The 15,832-nt window shown below is 44.7% G+C and overlaps 1 protein-coding gene across 3 annotated transcripts in view; it reads right to left on the minus strand.

Annotated features, from left to right (window-relative positions):
• Nucleotides 1-2,499: 2,499 nt before the first annotated feature.
• Nucleotides 2,500-15,832, minus strand: part of LOC115463478 (semaphorin-3F-like) — a 140,874-nt gene continuing 127,541 nt past the window's right edge. For all 3 annotated transcript variants that reach the window (XM_030194019.1, XM_030194016.1, XM_030194017.1), the window contains exons 17-18: nucleotides 6,796-6,929; nucleotides 2,500-6,582 (exon numbers count right to left, since the gene is read on the minus strand). In XM_030194019.1, the coding sequence (XP_030049879.1) occupies nucleotides 6,190-6,582; nucleotides 6,796-6,929 (527 nt within the window). In that variant the 3' untranslated portion in view covers nucleotides 2,500-6,189. The remainder of the gene's footprint in view (nucleotides 6,583-6,795; nucleotides 6,930-15,832) is intronic.

Raw genomic sequence — 15,832 nt, forward strand, 5'->3', positions numbered from 1 at the left:
ATCAATACCTCAAAAGCAAGGAATGCATTGTCCAATAAAAAGGTATCACTGGGACTCTCGGTTTCCACTCATTTTGACAGTTGTGGTAGAGCTAAAAAAATGATACAGTCCCATGTAGAATCACAGGAGACTGAGTATAGTCTGGGAGCTCTAACCTGGAAACCCAGTCACCTTTCTTCAATGAGGAAATAGGAAGAGGAAATAGGAAAGCCTACATAGGAAAGAGCAAGAACCCTTCTGAGCTCCTCTGAAACAGTGGCGTAGCTATAGGTGGGCCCACCCACTTTGGACTCAGGCTCACCCAAAATTGTGACACTTGCTGTGGCTGATGGGGATCCCCAAACCTTGCCAGCTGAAAATTTTCTCTGCTTGGGCAGCCAGCGCTCTTCCAAATGTCAGCCAGCAGCACTTGCCTTGAGCCAGGGGCGTAGCCAGACAACAGATTTTGGGTGGGCCTAGGGAAGAAGTGGGTGGGCACCAATTGTTCTTCCTCCCCCCCCCCCCCCCCCAACTACCACCCAAAAAATATCTCAGCTGGTGGGAAAATGCTTCTTTCCATCTTGGCAGTCTGCAGCAGGCATGCGCTGAAAACTGAACATACGCAGGTGCCAGAATCATGGAGAGTAGCATTTTCGTTACCACTACTACTACTACTTATCTGGAGGAAGTCTTCAGCTGGCCGAGCTTGGGATCCCACAGCTACCACTAAACGTGTGCTACTGTTGGGTGGGCCTAAGCCCTAAGTGGGTGGGCCCCGGCCCACCCAGGCCCACCCGTGGCTACGCCACTGCCTTGAGCTAACACAGACTGGCCCTTCTGCACATGCTCAGTTTTCGCACATGCAAAAGCACTGAGCATGCCGGCATCAGCATCAGTTTGAGGCAAGAGCTGCCGGCTGCCGTTTGGAAGAGTGCTGGCTGCTTAAGGAGGAGGAGGATATCTTCAGCTGGCAGGTTTTGGGGATCCCTCCAGCTCAAGTATTTAATATTTTGGGTTTTTGGGCAAACCGGAGGGGGACCGGGGGGGGGGGGGTGAATTCCATGCCCGCCCACCTTGTGCTCTGGCCCACCCAAAATTGGCCATCTAGCTAAGCCCCTGCTCTGAAATATTGAAGAACTCTCCTTAGTTCACGCCAATGGGGAGAGTGTGCCTAACTATCACTCCCACTGTATTGCTTCATATCCAGTCTGTCTGTAGAAACCCATAAGCAGTTGAAAAAGAGAACAGGCACATTCTATGACCCTTCTACACATGGAGTATACTTTCCCCCAAAACATAAACATTGTGCAGTGGGAGCAGGGGTAGGAAATGCTGCCTTCTGCAGGCGAAGACAGGAGTTCTCAACCCAGTCCGCGAGACACACCCAGCCAGTCAGGTTTTCAGGATATCCACAATCAATTCGTAAGAGATAGATCTGCGTACAATGGAGGCTGTGCATGCAAATTTACTGTGTCTCATAACCACTAGGGTTAGAGAAATTACCTGTATGTGATATGTAAACTGCTTTGGTTGTGCCACAGAGAGGTGGTATACCGAGAATCTAATAATAAATAAATTTACTGTGGATGCATTGAAAACTAGCTGGGGACTGGGTTGAGAACTTCTGGGCGAGGAGGAGTGGATGCCATAGAGAACAGGAGCCACAGAAGTAGCTTATAGCACTTCTGCTGGTCCCCGTGCTATTGTTGCTGCTTACTCCTTTGCCTTGTGCTGCAGTAACATTGCTCTCCCTTGTCTTTGCTCATTGACAGCTTTGGTAAAGCTGCTCAAATGCCTTCCCTGAATGGGAGATCTGATGAATCGGGAGCAACATGACACCAGACAGCCTGGGAGTTGAGACTTGGTCTGTCAGTTCAGAAATCCCTTCCAGCTCTAATTATAATTCTAGATGATTTCCTGAGGTCCACCGTCTTTCTATTTGTGTGAATGATCTCCTAAGGTCTCTCCCGCTCCCATTTTTCTACAATTCCGTATCTATTCTAAGTTCGCTGCTGCACATCTATATCCTATCCTGCCACATAGGTATGCTTTAGTCGAAGTGCAGTGCCAGTTCATGAGTATTTTGGATATCTTAGAGCCACTCTCTGGGGTGTCTATCAGGCTGCTAGGTAAAGACTGTGGGTGAATCTGCAAAAAGGTGGGAAAATGTGGGATACAAATGCAACAAATAAAATAAATAATAAATAAACAAACCTGCTAGAGCAAGAAAGAAGCAATCAGCAGAGGATGTTTCTAACATGAGATGCAGGGCAGCTTCAGGCACATTCAGATGTCAGAGCAAAAAAGAGGCATGGTAGCACTGGGACTGTCCTCTCCTCTGTCCCACTGGATTATTGGATTTGTTGTCCTTGACGAGGGGAAGGTTAGTTAATAACACATTACTAGGAGCTGGTTGTCAGCAAGAGCACAGGTCAGCTTTAGTTGAATCTCCAGTGACCCAATGAAGCAACTGCAATGCCAATGATGCTCCCCCTCCCCCACCAAGACCAGAGACACTTGTTAGAAAAAGGTCTTTTATTTATGTTATACATTGTTTAAAATTCCACAGCAGGATGGGTTATTACAATAAAACAGCTTTGTTAAGTTAAAAGTGGGGGAACAACCCAAACAAAATAAGCCACGTGTAAAAAATCAGCCGTTAGAAAAACTAGCGTTAAAAAAATAGAAAACATTTCATCAAGGAATTTTTCCAGTGTAGACGGCATCGAGGAGGGTGTGCCCAGGTATGTGCTCATCTGTACATCTGCACATGTGGCTATGTGCACATCTGTGTGTCTGCAGGCATTTTGATTATGTGCTGTTAGCCCTTCAGGGATGCATGTCTATGTCTGCAGGTGTGTCAATGCATGTTGGCCATTCTCAAGGAGGGGGGGGCATTTGTGCTTGCAGGCATGCCAGTGTGACAGGGTAACACTATAAGTGAGCATTGTCAGAGTGTGCTTACATATCTAGGAATGTCAGTCTGTTTCAGTGTGCGTTAACCCCCAAAAGTGTATTTCCTCTGTAACAGTCTGTGCTGATTTTGTTTTGGGCAATAATTCTCCCTCCTGAAAACCCCAACTTGGAATTATAAAAGTCTTTTTGCTGTACATGGAAAGAAACCTCAAACATACACACAGTCTCCTTCCCAAAATATACACACCAAGGCATATAAAAGACTGCCTCTCCCCCCCCCCCCCCCAATACGCACACACACTTAGAGGTAAATTTTCAAAAGAGCAAAAGAACATGCTAGTCCCAGATGATTTTGAATACAGAGTACTCATGTACATAATTTGAAGAACAGCTTGTAATGCAGCTGCTAGAATATACGCACAGTGCAGTGATATGGAACGATGGTGTAACGTGTGTGCGTTAGAGGTACGCCTACTACCTATGTATCTGTCTTTATTTCTGAAACTTGCCCCTGAACCAGCTCTTTTTACCGCAGCTAGATGTCCTGAAATATAAGGTCTGATTTTCTAACAGGACACCTATATGAGAAGTGCAAAAAGGTACTTATTTTATAAAGGCAGCCAAACAGCAGCAGTAATCCAAGGAAGGACAAACACAGCAAGAGTTTATCCGGATGTCAGCTTTAATGGAAATAGAACCCAACCTGGCCAAGTTTCAGAACAGTGGCGTAACTACGGGTGGGCCTGGGTGGGCACAGGCCCACACAATCTTGGCTCAGGCCCACCCAGCTGCAGCACCGCACTGCTCTCTTCCCCCCTTTCCTCTGTGGTGTCCCGGCATCTGCACTCCCGTCTCTGAACCTCTTCCTTTCCCGGTGTCGGTACAGGTGGCCTCAGTTCCTGCTACAATTCATTCTTGCAGCTTGCACCGGCCCTACAGGCTTCCATCTGCAGATTGAAGCCTGCGGGGCCAGTGCAAGCAGCGAGAATGAATCGCTGCAGGTGTCAAGGATGCCTGTACCAACAATGGGGAGGGACAGAGTTCAGAGACAGGAGCGCAGATGCTGGGACACCGCAGAGGAGAGGGAGAAGATGTGGGGTAGGTGAAAAAAAAAACCCTCTTATGTTCTTAAAAAATATCTCTGGGAAGATATTTGTGGTGTGTCATTAAGGGGGATAGGGGGCACGTACACGTGGAAGGGCCCATCCAATTTACCTCTGGGCCCATCCAAAATACCGATTCTATAACGGCATCTGGATGCCAAGATTCTGTTACAGAATACTAGTGGAAGTCAGCATCTTTTGAAAATGTACCACATACAGTAGAAACTCAAAACACCCACCTAAAACAAACACAATAAAAACATGTTCCCTGAGCACACTGTGGCAGTGATTCACTCAGGCCTGGGGAGAGAAGGAAGGCAGCCCCTGCCGGCCAGAGAGCTGTGCAGAGAGTGTACCTTGGAGGAGCTGCTCTTCCAGCCTTCAGACAGGTCAGCCACTTGGCCATACTTTTTGGGTACATCTGTATGTGTATGCAGGAAGAACCATAGAGATGCTTGAGAGAAAAAGAGAATAGACAACACCTTCCCCTGAAAAAAATAAACCCACACACTCTCACGGGTCAAAACCATCCACTTTTGTGATAGCACCAGATCCTTAGAAAACCCAGACACAACTAAAAACCATCAGCACATCACACAAGGGAGAGGGGACAGATAGACCCAGACCCCAGATACACCAGCAGATCCAAACTGTCTTAGAAGTATCAGTATTAGCCAGTCACCTCCCCAATGCCCCTGACCACCTCCCTTATAAACAGCTCTTTCAGTCCTCTTAGTATAATCCTGTGACCCCCCCCCCCCCCAAGACTAGCAAAGACAAAATATTGAGAATATCTGCAGTGAAGCTGTTGCTGTCAACGAATCTATTATCAAGAATTCGATTAAATAATTTTAAGTATCAAAGTGCTGCTGCTGAAATAATATATATACACCTTGTAATAAATAATCATCCACGATGGTGGCACTCCCACCAAAGCACTTCTGAAAGGGAAGGGTGAGAAAGGGACGCCTCATGTATGGGAGAACACTGAGACCCTGCTCTTGCACCCAAGTCACCTGGTTTATGCTGAGACCTACAAGTGTCAGACTGTCCACTGCACTTCTACAGGGAGCACCCACGGAGCCGGAAGATGAGCAGAATGGTCAGAACCGGGCAGGGTCCTAGCCCGATTATGCCTTCTGCTATAAAACTGGGCACTGCTATATCCATTTGCTCTTTTCCCACACTCTAGACAGTCAGCATGGAGGAAAAACACATCACAAAACAGCATTCAGTAAACTGAACCTTCTCTATAAACCTGCCACTCTTCCTCCATTCCCCTCTCTACAACCCTCCTTTTCTCTCCATGTCTCTCTCCTCAACTCACCACCTCTCTGCTTTCCACTTTCCTTCTCCTACACTCTTTCTCCAAAGTCTTCCTCTATTCCTTCTCTCTTCCTCTTAGACTCTAAGCTTTTCTTTCACATAGACAGGAAGAAAGACAGGATACAACCGTTTTCTTCTACCTCCCTCCACTGATGCTTAAAAGGCACTCTGGAATGTCAGCTTCCAGCCTGCACACATCTTAGGATTTCCAGACAGGTACCAAACATAAACCTCAAACTACAAAACACAGCCCTTCTCCCCACAGTCTCACTTGTGACCACACTCCTTTTCCCTAACCCAATATTTCCCTGCCCTCTTTCCTCCACAGAGCCTTTCATTACATAGACCCAAGTGGTCACACCTCAGAATTTCAAAGACCTCCCAATATGGATTGCAAATATAATGTTAGGTCCTCAAAAACTCCCACCCCATTGGTCTTCCCAATCTAAGGATCCTTAACTTTTTCTAATCCAAACCTCAGAAACCAAAGGGATAACCCTAAGAGACACGTCATAGACATGCCCTTAAAAAAGCACCCCTACCAAAGCCAGAGATCCTAACTATGAACTCAGATGAGTAAAGTTTGAATGAGGTCTGGTCTCGGTGAGTAGCAAGAAAGTGTAAAATCTCAGAGAGAGGCCTAGTATGAAGGGTCAAAGTGAGGAGTCCATGGTGTCTCAAAATGAAATGCACTGCAAGGTCTCCAAGCAAGGCCTGGTGTTGGGTTTCCAAACAAAGCCTGGGGTCAAGTCTCCGAATGATGCCTGTGTGACGTTTTAGTAAGAGACCTGGTGAAAAATCCTATGGCACCAGTAGTCTTAGGAGGCTCAGCCATGCTTCTCAGCATCATTGCACATTTTTAACATTAGATTCTATCAGAAGATGCCAGTGGAGCAGATGCATGCTCGTTGGTCCGTTTGGGTCGATGAACCCGACTCAGTTGTTGCCAGTAGCTTTTACAGTACTGGTTGATGACCTGAATTTCTGGCTGCTCAAATGTATTCAGTATATCCTGGGTGGAAGGCTGTGTCCCCCGTGCCAACCCCTGTCTGTTCACCTGGTCATCAGTTAAAGAGACAGGATCTGTGGTGACACTGTCCACCAGCTCACGGTCCAGAACCTGCAGTCGGATGCGGGCCACTGTGTGCTTGAACCGATTCTCTGTGGCCACGCAGTGATACAAACCAGTGTCATTCTTCAAAACTGTCCTAAGCAGTATACCATGGCCAGTTTTCACCAAGGCTTTCTCTTGTCCAATCTACAAAAACAAAATGATGGTGATTGAAGATCAGTCTGAGTGCCTCATGGAACCACACAGACTTCTGAGACAGGAATCAGAGCTTCTAGGGGAAAGGAGTATCTCTTGTGCAGTTCTCTTTCCAGGGTCCTAAACAGCTGTGGTACTGCCCTTGGCTCTTGCCCTTCTCTGTGATCTAACGACAGAAACAGAAAAGAAGTGTACAAGACTTACCACTTTTCTATGTGATGATCCCTCTCTCTGTATCAACCACTTCACGGCAGCTTGAGGTGAGCGTGGCTGACATTCCAAGAACACGCTGGTCCCCTCCACACCATACTGCACTGTCTCCTGCAGGTGCTTCTCCACTGCTCCCAGAAGCGAAGCGCAGGACAGGGGGAGGAAACAAAAAAAAAAGGAGGAAGAGGAGAGCAAAGACAGGGAGCCCAGAGGAGGAGGAGCAGGGATAGAGAACAAGAGGAAGAGAGTAGCGGCAGAAGGCAAGAGTGTGAGAAAAAGAAAGAGTTTGTCATTCTTTTCATTTTATCACTTTGAGTCACAATTTAAGCACCCATTTTATGCGGGCTGTAAGCCTGTTCTATAACGGTAATTATGTATGCAATTGTCAATATATAATACTAACATAAATTGGCACCAATATATGTAGCACCAGGTCCACGGCTGGCATAAATGTTAGCACCTGAATGTAAGTTAAGTGCCTCTGCCCTGCCGTCCCTTTCCTGTGAACACACCTTTATAATTATACATTAAGCCAATTTAGCATGTAATTAATAGAACAGCAGCTAAGCACAGTACTACCATTAACACACATAAGTGCACACTTACACACAGAAATGCTAATATTCTACATCGGTGCTTACATTTAGGTGATCTGTTATAGAATGAAGGGGTTAATGCATTATTTTGTTAACATATTTAGAAACTGTCATGCAAAATAACATTTTTTTTCTCTTTAATTATTTTATTTTATTATAATAACCATACAGCACACCAAGTTCCACTACAGCAAAAACAGCATCAGAAAGATACAGTCCATAAATTAACAACATATAAAACCCCCTCCCATTAGCTGCAACAATCAGTCCCGTGGAGGAGCATAATCAAAAGGGACGCCCAGGTTTTGTTGAGGATGTCCTTGCAAAACGTCCCGATGGAGGGGCGGGGAAACCCGTATTATCGAAACAAAATGGACGTCCATCTTTCGTTTCGATAATACAGCCCAAATCTTGAAATTTTGGTCGTCCTTAGAGATGGTCGTCCCTAGCCTTGGTCATTTCTGATTTTCGACGATAATGGAAACCAAGGACGCCCATCTCAGAAACGACCAAATGCAAGCCCTTTGGTCGTGGGAGGAGCCAGCATTTCTAGTGCACTGGTTCCGCCTGACATGCCAGGACACCAACCGGGCACTCTAGACGGCACTGCAGTGGACTTCATAAAATGCTCCAAGGAACATAGCTCCCTTACCTTGTGTGCTGAGCCCCCCAACCCCCCCAAAGCCCACTACCCACAACTGTACACCACTACCATAGCCCTTACAGGTGAAGGGGGGCACCTAGATGTGGGTACAGTGGGTTTCTGGTGGGTTTTGGAGGGCTCGCTGTTTCCTCCACAAACATAACAGGTAGGGAGGGGGATGGGCCTGGGTCTGCCTGCCTGAAGTGCACTGCACCCATTAAAACTGCTCCAGGGACCTGCATACTGCTGTGATGGACCTGAGTATGACATAGAGGCTGGCAAAAAATATTTTGAAAGATGTTTTTTGAGGGTGGGAGGGGGTTAGTGATAAGCAAAGCACTGATAAGGAAGGCTAAAAGGGACTTCGAAAAAAAGATTGCGTTGGAGGCCAAAACACATAATAAAAGATTTTTTAGATATATTAAAAGCAGGAAGCCAGCAAAAGAATCGGTTGGACTGCTAGATGACTGAGGAGTAAAAGGGGCAATTAGGGAAGACAAAGCTGTAGCGGAGAGATTAAATGAATTCTTTGCTTCGGTCTTCACCGAGGAAGATTTGGGTGGGATACCGGTGCCAGAAACTGTATTCGAAGCTGACGAGTCGGAGAAACTTAATGAATTCTCTGTAAACCTGGAGGGTGTAATGGGGCAGTTCTACAAACTGAAGAGTAGCAAATCTCCTGGACTGGATGGTATTCATCCCAGAGTACTGATAGAACTGAAAAATGAACTTACGGAGTTATTGTTAGTAATATTATTTAGATTTTGCTCACACCTTTTTCAGTAGTAGCTCAAGGTGAGTTACATTCAGGTACAGTGGATATTTCTCTGTCCTAGGAGGGCTCACAATCTAAGTTTGTACCTGAGGTAATGGAGGGTTAAGTGACTTGCCCAAGATCACAAGAAGCAACAATGGGGTTTGAACCAACCACCTCTGGATTACAAGATTGGTGCTTTAACCACTAGGCCACTCCTCCACTTAAAATTGAGTGTGGCACCGGAAGATTGGAGGGTGGCCAATATAACACCGATTTTTAAAAAAGGTTCCAGAGGAGATCTGGGAAATTATAGACCAGTGAGTCTGACGTCGGTGTTGGGCAAAATGGTAGAGACTATTATTAAGAACAAAATTACAGAGCATATTCAAATGCATGGATTAATGAGACAAAGTCAACATGGATTTAGTGAAGGGAAATCTTGCCTCACCAATCTACTACATTTCTTTGAAGGGGTGAACAAACATGTGGATAAAGGTGAGCCAGTTGATATTGTGTATCTTGATTTTCAGAAGGCGTTTGACAAAGTACCTCATGAAAGACTCCAGAGGAAATTGGAGAGTCATGGGATAGGAGGGAGTGTTCTATTGTGGATTAAAAACTGGTTAAAAGATAGAAAACAGAGAGTAGGGTTAAATGGTCAGTATTCTCAATTGAGAAGGGTAGTTAGTGGGGTTCCCCAGGGGTCTGTGCTGTGACCCCTGCTTTTTAACATATTTATAAATGAACCTAGAGATGGGAGTAACTAGTGAGGTAATTAAATCTGCTGATGACACAAAGTTATTCAAAGTCGTTAAATCAAGGGAGGGTTGTGAAAAATTACAAGAGGACCTTACGAGACTGGGAGACTAGGCGTCTAAATGGCAGATGACGTTTAATGTGAGCAAGTGCAAAGTGATGCATGCAAGGTTCCACGTTAGAAGTCACAGACCAAGAAAGGGATCTAGGTGTCGTCGTTGATGATACGTTGAAACCTTCTGCTCAGTGTGCTGCTGCGGCTAAGAAAGCAAATAGAATGTTAGATATTATTAGGAAAGGAATGGAAAACAAAAATGAAGATGTTATAATGCCTTTGTATCGCACCATGGTGCGACCGCACCTCGAATATTGTGTTCAATTCTGGTCGCTGTATCTCAAAAAAGATGTAGTGGAATTAGAAAAGGTGCAGAGAAGGGCGACGAAAATGATAAAGGGGATGGTACGACTTCCCTATGAGGAAAGGCTAAAGCGGCTAGGGCTCTTCAGCTTGGAGAAAAGGCGGCTGAGGGGAGATATGATAGAGGTCTATAAAATAATAAGTGGAGTGGAATGGGTAGATGTGAAGCATCTGTTTACGCTTTCCAAAAATACTAGGACTAGGGGGCATGCGATGAAGCTACAATGTAGTAAATTTAAAATGAATTGGAGAAAATATTTCTTCACTCAACGTGTAATTAAACTCTGGAATTCATTGCCAGAAAATGTGGTAAAGGCGGTTAGCTTAGCGGAGTTTTAAAAAGGTTTGGACGGCTTCCTAAAGAAAAAGTCCATAGACCATTATTAAATGGACTTGGGAAAATCCACTATTTCTAGGATAAGCAATATAGAATGTTTTGTACTTTTTTGGGATCTTGCCAGGTATTTGTGACCTGGATTGGCCACTGTTGGAAACAGGATGCTAGGCTTCATGGACCTTTGGTCTTTCCCAGTATGGCAATACTTATGTACTTATGACTGTGTTCGTGAGGAGCTAGCTAAAATAAAAGTACACAAAGCGATGGGGCCTGATGGGATACATCCAAGGGTGCTCAAGGAACTCGGATAAGTTCTGGCGGTTCCGCTGATGGACCTCTTTAGTGCTTCCTTAGAGTCCGGAGTGGTCCCAGAGGACTGGAGAAGAGTGGAAGTAAGGAGGAGGTTGGGAATTACAGACCGGTCAGTCTGCCTTCGATGGTAAGTAAACTAATGGAAATGCTTTTAAAGCAGAGGATTGTGAGGTTTCTTGAAATGAATGGAATGCAGGACCCGAGATAGCATGGCTTCACTAGAGGCGGGTCATGTCAGACAAATCTGATTTATTTCTTTGACTGGGTGACCAAACAGTTGGATGTGGGAGGGGCGCTACATGTAGTGTACTTAGATTTCAGCAAAGTCTTCGACACAGTTTTGAACAGGTGACTCATAAATAAACTGAGTACCCTTGGTATGGGACCTAGAGTAACTGACTGGGTTAAAAATTGTTTGAACGGAAGGAGACACAGGGTAGTGGTAAATGGAGCTTGCTCTGAAGATAGGCATGTTATCAGTGGAGTACCACAGGGACCGGTCCTAGGGCTGGCTCTTTTTAACATCTTTGTGAGTGATATTGCGGAAGGGCTGTCTGGTAAGGTTTATCTCTTTGCAGATGATACCAAACTCTGCAATAGGGTGGACACCCTGGAAGGTGTGGATGACATGAGGAAAGACCTAGCAAAGCTTGAGGAATGGTCCAATATTTGGCAACTAAGATTTAATGCTAAAAATTGCATGGTCATGCACTTGGGTCACAAGAATCCGAGGGAACGGTACAATATAGGGGGTGAAGTGCTTCTGTGTACAAAGGAACAGTGGGACTTGGGGGTGATTGTGTCTGATGACCTTGAAGTTTCCAAACAGGTGTTTCCGAACAGGTAGAAAAAGTGATGGTCATAGCCAGAAGGATGCTTGGGTGCATATCAAACCATAACCTTAACCCATACATATACGCCGATGATGTAACGATATACATCCCTTTCAAACAAGGCATTAAAGAAATCTCCAACGAAATCAACCAAAGTCTACACATCATGAATACCTGGGCAGATGCATTTCGATTGAAACTGAACGCAGAAAAAACTCAATGCCTCATACTTACCTCCCAATACAACACGAAGAAATTTATCGCTATAAGCACACCTAAACTAAATCTACCAATCTCTGAAACCTTAAAAATACTTGGAGTCACCATTGACCGCCACCTAACACTTGAGACTCACGCGAACAACACAACCAAAAAGATGTTCAACTCCATGTGGAAACTGAAAAGAATAAGACCATTCTTTCCAAGATCTGTCTTCCGCAGCCTAGTGCAATCACTCGTACTCAGTCATCTGGACTACTGCAACTCACTATACGCGGGCTGCAAAGAGCAAATACTGAGGAAACTTCAAACAGCCCAGAATACAGCAGCCAGACTCATCTTCGGAAAACCAAAATACGAAAGGGCAAAACCCCTACGTGAGAAACTACACTGGCTTCCACTCAAGAAACGTATCACTTTTAAAGTATGCACCTTAGTTCACAAAATCATTCACAGTGAAGCCCCTGCATACATGTCTGATTTAATAGACCTGCCACCCAGAAACGCTAAAAGATCATCCCGAACTTTCCTCAATCTCCACTTCCCCAAGTGCAAAGGCATAAAATACAAAGTACTGCACGCATCAACCTTCTCTTATATGAGCACGCGATTCTGGAATACACTACCACGCAACCTGAAATCGATCTATGAATTAATCGACTTCTGCAAACTATTAAAGACTCATCTCTTTGATAAAACTTATCGCAAGGATCAAAACACATGAAGTCCATACACACTAATAGAAATGCATCAATACACTCTCCTCTGAATTCTCTTTCCCCGTATTTTCACCACACTTAAAACTCTACCCACAGATAAATTGTTATACCCGAATGTTCTCTCACCATTGTCCTATCGCCCTATCTTTTTCCCATTGTTACTTTCCATTGCTCTATTCCCATAATGATATTTTGACTTTTTCCCATAACTCTTCACAATGTAACCCATAATGGAATTGTAACAAATTGTATTGCCATCATTCACAATGTATTGAAAGCCACACTGAGCCTGCAAAAAGGTGGGAAAATGTAGGATACAAATGCAATAAATAAAAAAATAAAAAAATAAGGAGAGGGATGAACAGCAGGAACAAAAAAGTGATAGTGCCATTGTATAAGTCTCTGGTGAGGTCCCATTTAGAGTACTGTGTGCAGTTCTGGAGACTGCACCTACAGAAGGATATAAACAGGATAGAGTTGGCCCGGAGGGCGGCAACAAAACTGGTAAGTGATCTTGGATATAAAACATTTAGGGACAGGCTTATGAACATAGTAACATAGTAACATAGTAACATAGTAACATAGTAGATGACGGCAGAAAAAGACCTGCACGGTCCATCCAGTCTGCCCAACAAGATAACTCATATTTGCTGCTTTTTGTGTATACCCTACTTTGATTTGTACCTATGCTCTTCAGGGCACAGACCGTATAAGTCTGCCCCGCACTATCCCCGCCTCCCAACCACCAGCCCCACCTCCCAACCACCGGCTCTGGCACAGGCACAGACCGTATAAGTCTGCCCAGCACTATCCTCACCTCCCTAGCCCTGCCTCCCAACCCCGGCTCTGGCACAGACCGTACAAGTCTGTCCAGCACTATCCCCGCCTCCCAACCACCAGTCCCGCTTCCCACCACCGGCTCTGGCACAGAACCTCAACATGTATATACTGGAACAGAGGAGGGAGAGAGGAGATATGATAGAAACGTTTAAATATCTCAGGGACATTAATGTACAAGGTGAGCCTTTTTCAAATGAAGGAAAACTCTGAAATGAGGGAGTATATGATGAAGTTAAGAGGAAACAGGCTTAGGAGGAATCTAAGAAAATATTCATTCATGGAAAGGGTGGTGGAAGCGTGAAATAGCTTCCTGATGGAGGTCGTGGAGACAAGGACTGTGTCAGAATTTAAGAAAGCGTGGGACAAGCATGTGGGATCCCTTAGGAAAAGGAAGAGTTAGTGGTTATGGAGGATGGGCAGACTGATGGGACATTTGGCCTTTATCTGCCGTCATGTTTCTAAGTTTCTATCTTTAATGTTTAGAATGATGACATCTATGTGCATATTTATTTATTTATTTGTATCCCACATTTTCCCACCTAATTGCAGGCTCAATGTGGCTTACATAGTACTGTAAAGGTATCACCAATTCCAGTATGAACAAATACAAAGTGATGTAGTGGTAGAATAAAGTTCATGTGTGACAGACGCATTAGGGAATCGTACAGGGGAAGAGTTAATTTATATCCAGTACTAGCTTTGGTTTGGTTGTGTTGCAGTTGTTCAAGCATTTAAGTTGGGTTGGTGGGGTATGCCTTTTTGAACAGGTTGTTTTTTAGTAATTTCCGGAAGTTTAGGTGGTCATAAGTTGTTTTCACGGTGTTAGGTAATGCGTTCCATAGTTGTATGCTTATGTAGGAGAAGCTGGATGCATAAGTTGATTTGCATTTGAGTCCTTTGCAGCTTGATACAGATATGATACTGACATTTAAATACTTGAAAGGTATTAATATAGGAACAAATCTCTTCCAGAGAAGGGGAAATGGTAAAACTAGAGGACATGAATTGAGGTTGCAGGCTGGTAGACGTAGGAGTAATATCAAGAAATTTTTTTCATGGAGAGGGTTGTCAATGCCTGGAATGCCCTCCCGAGAGAGGTGGTAGAGATAAAAAGAGTAACAGAATTCAAAAAGGCGTGAGATGAACACAGAGGACCTCTATTTAGAAAATGGATGATAGGAAACAAAAATAAATTTAAATTAAGAAAAAAAACCTTAAATGGCTGCAGGGGGTGGATGTGTGAGTGACGCTTGGACGGCTACTCTGGCTGAACAAAGGCTGGTGCCAGGCAGACTTTGTAGGTCTGAGTCTGTATATGGCAATCTGGTTTAGAAAATGCTGGAAAGGGCTTCAATGGCAACTTCAGTAGCTGGAACCAAGGGCAGTGCTGGGCAGACTTTTATGGTCTGGGTCCATAAAATGTACATATGAATGCACGTACACATGTAAATTCCAATACACATGTAAATTCCAATATTCTGCAAACAGCTGCTTAACTTACATGGCACATATTTACAAGGGGAGCACGCAGCTGTACAGAATACTGAAAGTTAGGCAAGCCCCTGCCACACTCAGGCACTCACACTTGCAGCGGTGTGGGCACCTATATGTCAGCTGCAGTGATTCTGGGTTATGCTTGTATTCTATAATGCAACTTGGGCACCTTGGCTCCCTTACAGAGTAGGCTCCTATCCCACAGCCTTGGGGCATCTAAATGGAGGCACCCAGTTATAGAATCACCCCCCTCAGATCATTCTTTAAGGCTCCTTCCTCTGAGTATAGCCATGGCCATGGCCCTCAACAGGTTAAGTCTCACTAAGAGGGCTCATTACTAATGTGTTAAGGGAATAAGTTTGTTTTGACAAATAACATACATTAAATGATACAACTTTGCATTTTTTTTTACCCTTAATGCACAATGTTTTTAGCACAGTGCAAGTTAATAATGAGATGTGAAACATGAAAATGCATCTAAAGCAACTCATTATGTTGTTAAATGAATAATGCAGCTTGGATTTAAGATTGAAAGATATGCTATTCATAGAAAGGTAACAACAGTTTTGAGCTGGCATTTTCATTCCTGTCCAGGAGCATCAGGGCTGCTAACACATGACGGGGAGCCTCATAAAGGTTCAAAACACCCCACTCCCCAGTACCCATGATCAGAACCCCAACATCCCCCAAAAGCCCGTCCCAATCCTCCCTCAGCACCTACCAGTGATCTTCCTGGTGGCTAGTTTTGGGGGGGGGGGGGGGGGGGGGGAGAGGGCAGAAGCGATCCCAAGTTGCTCCTGTGCTATCAGCATCCAGGTACAAAATGGTATCCAAGTCCTCCTAGCTATAGTACCATGAGACTATGCAAGGGCCATTGGGTGCTTTTTTTGAACTGGGGACACCAAAGGTGCAGGAACAATTAGGGATCATATCTACCCTGTACTAGCACCAGGGAAAACCCCTGTAGGTGGCTGAGGGATTAGGGAGGATGGGGAGTTTTGAGAAGATGCTTTCTGGGATAGATATTTGAATCTGTAACTAGCTGTCTAAGAGACAGTGGATCCAACTTAGGGCCTACTATCTTTGCATTGCTTTGGCCAGGAACAT

Source organism: Microcaecilia unicolor, chromosome 2 (genome assembly GCF_901765095.1).
Source record: "Microcaecilia unicolor chromosome 2, aMicUni1.1, whole genome shotgun sequence".
NCBI lineage: Eukaryota > Metazoa > Chordata > Amphibia > Gymnophiona > Siphonopidae > Microcaecilia > Microcaecilia unicolor.